The sequence below is a fragment of the Nansenia antarctica genome (assembly GCF_963989245.1).
Source record: "Nansenia antarctica genome assembly, chromosome: 8".
NCBI lineage: Eukaryota > Metazoa > Chordata > Actinopteri > Argentiniformes > Microstomatidae > Nansenia > Nansenia antarctica.
The window spans coordinates 55231799-55239569 of NC_137678.1; the positions used below are offsets into that span (position 1 = coordinate 55231799).

General features: G+C 47.4%; 1 protein-coding gene across 1 annotated transcript in view; it reads left to right on the plus strand.

Moving 5' to 3' along the window:
* The window catches only part of LOC308164426 (cohesin subunit SA-1-like), a gene marked incomplete at both ends in the record, with an annotated part of 11235 nt that extends 5518 nt beyond the window's left edge, over nt 1-5717 (plus strand). The window contains 6 exons of the mRNA XM_080538527.1: nt 283-370; nt 2363-2455; nt 2884-3052; nt 3580-3761; nt 4610-4734; nt 5663-5717. Coding sequence (XP_080394653.1) covers nt 283-370; nt 2363-2455; nt 2884-3052; nt 3580-3761; nt 4610-4734; nt 5663-5717 — 712 coding nt within the window. The remainder of the gene's footprint in view (nt 1-282; nt 371-2362; nt 2456-2883; nt 3053-3579; nt 3762-4609; nt 4735-5662) is intronic.
* Between the last annotated feature and the right edge of the window lie 2054 nt (nt 5718-7771).

A 7771-nucleotide genomic window follows, 5' to 3' on the forward strand; every position in this document is an offset into this window, starting at 1 on the left:
ATAATACTGATGAAATGCCCTTAACACATATTTTGAATAGGAATGGCCAAACAAAGGCCTTTAATCGTTTTCAGAACAGGTGTTGTTTGATGTGATTTTCTTTTATTTACTTTGTGTTCTCTCATCTTTTTATAATCATATTATTCTATGTGAGTTTGGATGTCTGTGTGTGTGTCTGTGTGTCTGTGTGTGTGTGAATGTGTGTATGTGTGTATGTGTGTGTCTGTGTGTGTGTGTGTGTGTGTGTGTTGGCTGCCCTGATATGTGTGTTTCTGTTTTCAGTGCCAAGGACCTGACTGCGTTGAAGCTGTTTGAGCCCTGCTTTCAGTTGCTGAAGAGCGGCGTGGAGTCTGGAGACTTCGACAAGGAGGTGTGTGTGTGTGTGTGTGTGTGTGTGTGTGTGTGTGTGTGTTTCCTCGCATCTCTCCTGGCAGACACTGTATATAATACACACACACACACACACACACACACAACTTTATTCTATCTGGTTTCAGCTGATGGTCCCAGCCCTGAAGTGTGCATATTTCCACCTGGTCTGGGAGAAAGTGAGGGTGTCCAACTCTACACCAACCAAGGTGTGTGTGTGTGTGTGTGTGTGTGTGTGTGATGATGTCCATAACTCGACGTGTATGTCCATCTGTGTGTGTGTGTGTGTGTGTGTGAGAGAGTGTGTGTGTCCATATCTGTGTGTGTGTGTGTGTGTGTGTGTGTGTGTGTGTGAGCGTGTGTCCATATCTGTGTGTGTATGTGTGAGTGACGTGTGTCCATATCTGTGTGTGTGTGTGTGTGTGTGTGAGCGTGTGTCCATATCTGTGTGTGTGTGTGTGTGTGTGTGTGAGCGTGAGCGTGTGTCCATATCTGTGTGTGTGTGTGTGTGTGTGTGTGTGTGTGTGTGTGTGTGTGTGTGTGTGTGAGTGACGTGTGTCCATATCTGTGTGTGCCTGACTACTCTGGCATTGCCTGTCTGCCGTATTTACCTTTTTTTAGTATTTACATACTGTAGTATTACCAAACTCTGTCCATCTAGCCTATTAACACAGATGTAGCCACCCTGTACCTATAGTGGCGGTGGCTTAGTGGATATAGCTAGTTGGACTGATGGTGATCTGAAGATCATGCGTCCAAACCCCACCTGGGAACACCGCCGCCGCCGCCACCACTAGTGTGCCCTTGAGTAAGGCACTTAGCCCTAAGTTACTCCAGGGAGACCTAAAGATAAAAAGCATTTTTCCTAAATGATAAAAATGTAAATGTATTACATGGTGCTACTGTATTCACACACCAAAGTGCCCATATTTCACCACGGCACTGCCTGCCTGCCTGCCTGCTTAAGCCTCTCACCAGCTGTGAGGACAGCATGCAATTCACACAGCAATCTGTTCAAGAGCATCTGAGGCCACAGCGCCGCGGTCAGGCTTCTACAGTACACACACACACACACAGATTTGGACACATACTCACACAGATATGGACACACGTCGCTCACACATACTCACACAGATATGGACACACACACACACACACACAGATGGACATACACACAGATATGGACACACGCTCACACATGCTCACACATACTCACACAGATATGGACACACGTCGCTCACACATACTCACACAGATTTGGACACACGCTCACACACACACACACACACACACACACACACAGATATGGACACACACTCTCACACACACACGCTCACACACACACACACACACACACAGATATGGACACACACTCACACACACACACACACACAGATATGGACACACGTCACCCAACGGGATGCATGGTCTGTCGGTATTAGATGACGAGACGATGACGTGGCTTCTGGAGGGGTGTCCAGAAATATAGCCCGGGTGAGCCCCTCAACCAGGTCTCGGGGTGGTAAAAGGGTAGCCCCTCGGCCCCGAGCCTGGTGGAGTGGAGAGGAAAAACAACTACCCATACGCCGAAGAAGATGGACACACGTCACTCACACATACACACACAGATATGGACACACACACAGATGGACATACACATCGAGTTATGGACATCATCACACACACACACACACACACACACACATGCAGTCAGTTATGATGATGAGGCAAACTGACATGGCTGTTTAGCCAACATCGCAGAGCTCCAACATAAACAGACACAAATCCCCCCCCTCCTTAATACTATGTTTAGTCATTCAGAAACCTGCCACTCTCGTGTCTCATTCTGTCGCTCTCTTCCCTCCTCTCTCCCCCCTCTCTCCCCCCCTCTCTTCCCCCTCTCTTTTCCCTCTCTCTTCCCTCTCTCTTCCCTCTCTCCCCCCTCTATTCCCCCTCTCTCCCCCCTCTCTTCCTCACACCCACACACTCCTAGGTGGAGCTCAAGCGTCTAAAGAAGGAATTCCACTCGTTCTGTGTGGTGTGTCAGAGCTGTCTGTCAGTGGGCCAGGCTGAGATCAGAGACCAGGTGAGATCAGAGACCAGGTGAGGTCAGAGACCAGGTGAGGTCAGAGACCAGGTGAGAGCAGGGGGGGGGGAACAATCTGACAAGGATGACAACGACGGGCTGTTTTTGTAAGGCTGCTCCAAACTAGTTGGTAGAGCTGTCTGGTATGGTAGCAGTCGTCACCCAGTGTGGGTGTGTGGGGGGATGATGTGTGGAACTCGACTGTGTGTGCGCATGCGCGGGGGTAGTGGTGGTCTAGTGGATAGTGAGTTGGACTGGTGATCGGAAGGTTGTGAGTTCAAATCCTGCCTGAAACACTAGTGGGCTCTTGAGTAAGGCACCATTCTCAGCCCATAGTGACTCCAGGGGGAATGTCCCTGTAATTGTAATTGTAAGTCGCTTTGGATTAGAAGCGTCTGCTAAATTCTAAATTCCTATCATCTCCCCAGGTGTTTGTGCTGCTGTGTGACCTGTTGCTGCTGCTGGGGGTGGGGGCGATGAGGTCTCAGCCCGCCCTGCGCACGCTGGCCTACCCCCCCTCCGACTCCCTCCGCTCTGAGATGGCCGCCTTCCTCCTGGACTATGTCTTCACTGAGCCTGAGGATGACGAGCTGCTTGGTAGGGAACATTACCTTACGTTACCAACATTCTCTCTCTCTCTCTCACCCATCCTTCCTGTCAATCTCTACTGTCTCTATTGCAGTAAAAATAAAAATATGAGTGGGACTCGTAAAAAAAAAAAAAAAAAAACCTTACAAATATATTATATACCGGTGTATATGTTACGGTATATGTGGGAATACGGTTTATGTCGGCATTTCCCGGGGACATGGCAGCATAAAACGTCGACTTGGTACATGCTGGCATGTCTAACCCTAACCCTAGCACCCGAGCACCTAACCCTAGCACCTAACCCTAACCCTAGTTTTCCCACATGTACCGTATTCCCACATGTAGTGAAGTGAAGTGAAGTGAAACTTTATTTATATAGCGCCTTTCGTACACGGATGCAACTCAAAGCGCATTATATATATATACATCTCACATCTCATTCCTCTTTTTGTGCCCGCCCCCCCCCCCCCCCCTCTCTCTCTCTCTCTCTCTCTCTCTGGATAATGTCTTCTTTTGGCTCCTCTCTCCCTCAGATTTGTCAGAAGAGGAAGAAGCGGAGGAGTTGAACATAATCCTCCAGCGGAGGAGAAACCAGGAGTTGAACATATGTCGCCTCCAGCGGAGGAGAAACCAGTTGTCTGGCTTCTGTAAACTGGTCATCTATGGAGTCCTGGACCTCAACGCTGCCATGGACATTTTCAAATACTACAGCAAGGTGGAGAAGAGAGGGAGGGAGGGAGGGAGGGAGGGAGGAGAGGATGAGGGCAGAAGGGTGGAGAGGGTAGGGCCTGAGGGAGGAGGGGATGAGGCCTGAGGGGAGAGAGAAATGGGTCAGAGGGAACGATAGAAGAGAAGATGATGGGAGGGAGGCAGAGAGGGGGATGAAGTAGGGGAGAGAGGAAGGAGAAATGGGAAGAGAGTAAGAGGATGGAAGAGAGGATGATTAGAGGGAAGGAAGATGGAGAACTGGAGGAGAGAGAGGAGGAAGAGATCACCAAAAAAAGTAGCACTGGAAGGAAGAAGTGTGTGAGAAGGTGGAGGAGTGGTGAGAAGTTGTTCTTAGTATCAGTGAGGGGGCGGAATGAGTCAGAGAGAGAGAGAGAGAGAGAGAGAGAGAGAGAGAGAGAGAGAGAGAGAGAGAGAGAGAGAGAGAGAGAGAGAGAGAGAGAGAGTGGGTGAGAAACAGATGGAAAGTTGAGAAAATGATTGATTAAACACAGTGGTCAGAAGAATGAGAGGAGGATGACGACTCATTCTGTCACGTCTCTCTCCAGTTCTACAAAGACTACGGTGACATCATCATGGAAACCTTGAGCAAAACCAGGCTCATCTGCCCCACGGAGAGCGCCAGCACTGTCTGTCTGAGTCTGCAGCAGGTGTGTGTGTGTGCGTGTGCGCGTGTGTGTGTGTGTGTGTGTGTGTGTGCGCGCGTGTTTAAATAAACAATACCTCTGTATTACTGTGTGTAAGTGATGAGGGGTGGACTACTAATAGGGTGTGTGTGGTGTGTGGTGTGTGGTGTGTGGTGTGTGTGTGTGTGTGTGTGTGTGTGTGTTTCCTCAGCTGCTTGCTGCGCTGGCTCCAGAGGAGCGTGGTAGTGAGGAGTTGGGAGAGATCAGAGAGCTGGCCAAGAGACTGGCTATGAGCTTCGGCGTTGACCTGCATATGTCACTGATTACCCTGCATATGTCAGTAACCAGTGTTGGGCACGTTACTTTAAAAAAGTAATTAGTTATAGTTACTAGTTACTTATCCCAAAAAGTAACTGAGTTAGTAACTGAATTACTTCATTATAAAAATAACTAGTTACTAGGGGAAGTAACTATTGCGTTACTTTTTACCACGGTGCAGTGGGCTAGCCGTGGTGTCAGTCAGCCAAATGTGACAAGGAAAAGCTTACCCACTGCCAGATTAGAAGATAAATGTGCCATCTAGGGGACCAAAGTGTCCCTATCAGGAAGAAAATAATTTGGATTTGCAGGGAACTTTTCATATTTATTGCACTTCAACAGACCACAACTGGTATACAGTACATACTGTACTTCAAGTATTTTCTTCATTACAAAAGTAAACATTTAACAATATGAAGTGCTTTTAAATCTTTGTTGTGTAAATTAAATAAATCAAACTGTCACACAACTTCAACTGGTAGACAGACTGTAACTTCAAGTATTTTCAACACAACAAAAGTAAACAGTTAAACAATATGAAGTGCTTTTAAAGTAGTACTGAAATCCATCCATACACTCCTTCCTAACACTCATCCATCCATGCATGCATTCATTCATCCAGCCAACCCAGTCATCTAACCATCCTAGCCATTAAACCAGTGATTGTATCTTGATCGAGGTAAACTCTTTATATCACTTCGGATGCCCATCTGGGTCCGTGGATAAGAAGAGGTTAAAAGCAGAAGCTTTTCAAACTTCTGGTCAGAGAGCCTGTTCCTCTTTGGAGTGAAGACGAGCTTCCCCAGGCTAAACAGTCTCTCTACGGGGGCGCTGGATGGAGTGGCTGCATTGTATTTGAGTGAAATTTTCTTTATCCGTGGAAATCCATTAAGAGTGTCCATCCCTTGTCCTCCTGATTTGAGATAATCCATAACTTCACTTTCAGCAGTAGCAGAGGGGTCATCCTCATCCTCAAAGGAAAAGAACTCCTCTATGGCTGAGTCAGTGAGTGTTGGTGTGCTGGTAGTACCTGTTTGCTGGTCTTCGTCTTGGACACTTTTCCGGCACTCTGCCAGCAGACTTGCCTTGGCCTTATCCTTCCTGTCCTGTGTCCGCAGCCAACGTAGTTTAAACCTGGGCAGAGTCACAGCAGCCAAGACAGCATTGTCGCTTTCCAGCACCTCTGCAAATCTTGTTTTGATTGCCTGAAATGATACATAATGCAAAGAGCATATTATACTGACTGTCTTACACACACACACACACAAACAAACACACACACACACACACACACACTAATAGCATTACACATTAACCATATTTAAAAACTTTTCATAATGTATGGATGCATTTAATGTATTTAAAGATAAATACTAGTTCTTACCTTGACAACTGCCTCTGGGAGGTCAACAAGGATTTGCAGGCCACTCTTCAGTTCCAGGGTCTTGAACATCAGTGTCTCGAGCGTGGGTAGGAGTGTGCCATGGAAACAGTGGTCTTCTCCCTGAAGAATGTCTAAGGCCACTGTTAGTGGCTTCATTACACTACAGTACTCCCTGATGAACTGATGCTCTCGTTCAGTGATGGCTTTCAACCCGAACTTGGAGGAGATGGTGTTCAGCTCGACTATAGGGATCTCACAGATTCGAACAAGGGCATCATAGAACGAGTTCCATCTTGTAGTGCAAGGGACTAGCAGCTTCCTTGCGATGACATCATCCACGGTCTCTGCGGCCACCGTTGAACGGCTAGCCTTGTTCCATAAGCCTGTGCATTTTGTCGTAGCACTTCTGTATATTGCTTTTGCTTCTGGTCTTGACAGTAGCCACTTGTCAACATCAGTACATGAAACCAGGTTTAATGTGTGCGATGCACATCTCTGATGTGGCGGCAAAGTAATCACAGCATCATCACCAACACTGTTTTGCAAGACATCATTAATGTTCATAAAAGTCACCTCATCCTCATCCTCCCCAGAGTCATCCTCCTTGGCTGGCTGGTACATTTTGAAGGCCTTGACGAAATTAGAGCCATTATCCGTGACAGTTGATGTTATTTTGTGGGATATGCCATAGGATGAGTGAATGTAGTCAAGTTCAGTTGCAATACTGTCGTGAGTATGACGGCCCTTGAATCGTCTGCATGCCAGGGCTGCTTTCCTTCGTTCCATGCTATGTGGATGAATCCAATGCGCGGTCACGCCAAGATAGCTTTTATTATGTGCAGTCCAAATGTCTGCAGTTGTAGAGACATATTCTAACTCGGCATTCATTTTGGCGTACTCTGCGTCTATATATTTAGAAAACGTCTTTCTGCATGGCGGACCGGCCCCTCCTCTCGCCGGTATTTTGGCAATTAGGGCTCTGAAGGAGTCAGAATCAACTGTTGATAACGGAAGCATGTTCTCAACAACATACCTGCCTATCATTCCGTTCAGTTCAGTCTGTGTCACAAGTTTTTGTGGAGCTGACGCAGAAAAATCCAGCTTTAGCTGCTTGGACGGCGTGGCTCCGTGTCCTTCTTTGTTAGCGGAGCTCACGTTTGCCACACCTGGCCTGCTATCATCATCAACGGTTTTAGCCACTAGTTTTGTAGAAGCGTGTGCCGTTGAGAGATGCTTCATCAGGTTAGAGTTGCTTACAACGGACGTGGACAAACGTTTAGCTCCGGGACAAAGTACACATCACATGTACGTTTTTACATTTTACCTCAATGAAGTTGAAATAGTGCCTGTATTTCCACCGTGAAAACGCCACGTTCACCTCAGAACACTCGGGACTCGCCATTGCTCTCTGATAGTTTGAGTGTGTGTGTGGTGCTGTGCGCGCGTGTGGTTTGTGTGTAGAAACATCCGCACAACACTGATTTATGGTTGGCTCTACCATACCCAATCATGATCACTTAAGCGGTTGTCTCGCCCCTCCCCTCCCCAGCAATCAAAAACACCGTTGCAGCTGTGACTGAGGTCGGATGACAATGAGAAGCTTCAGTAAAGTAACTAGTAACGCGCCGCATTGAATTACCGGTAACGGTAACGGCGTTATAGCGATGGAAA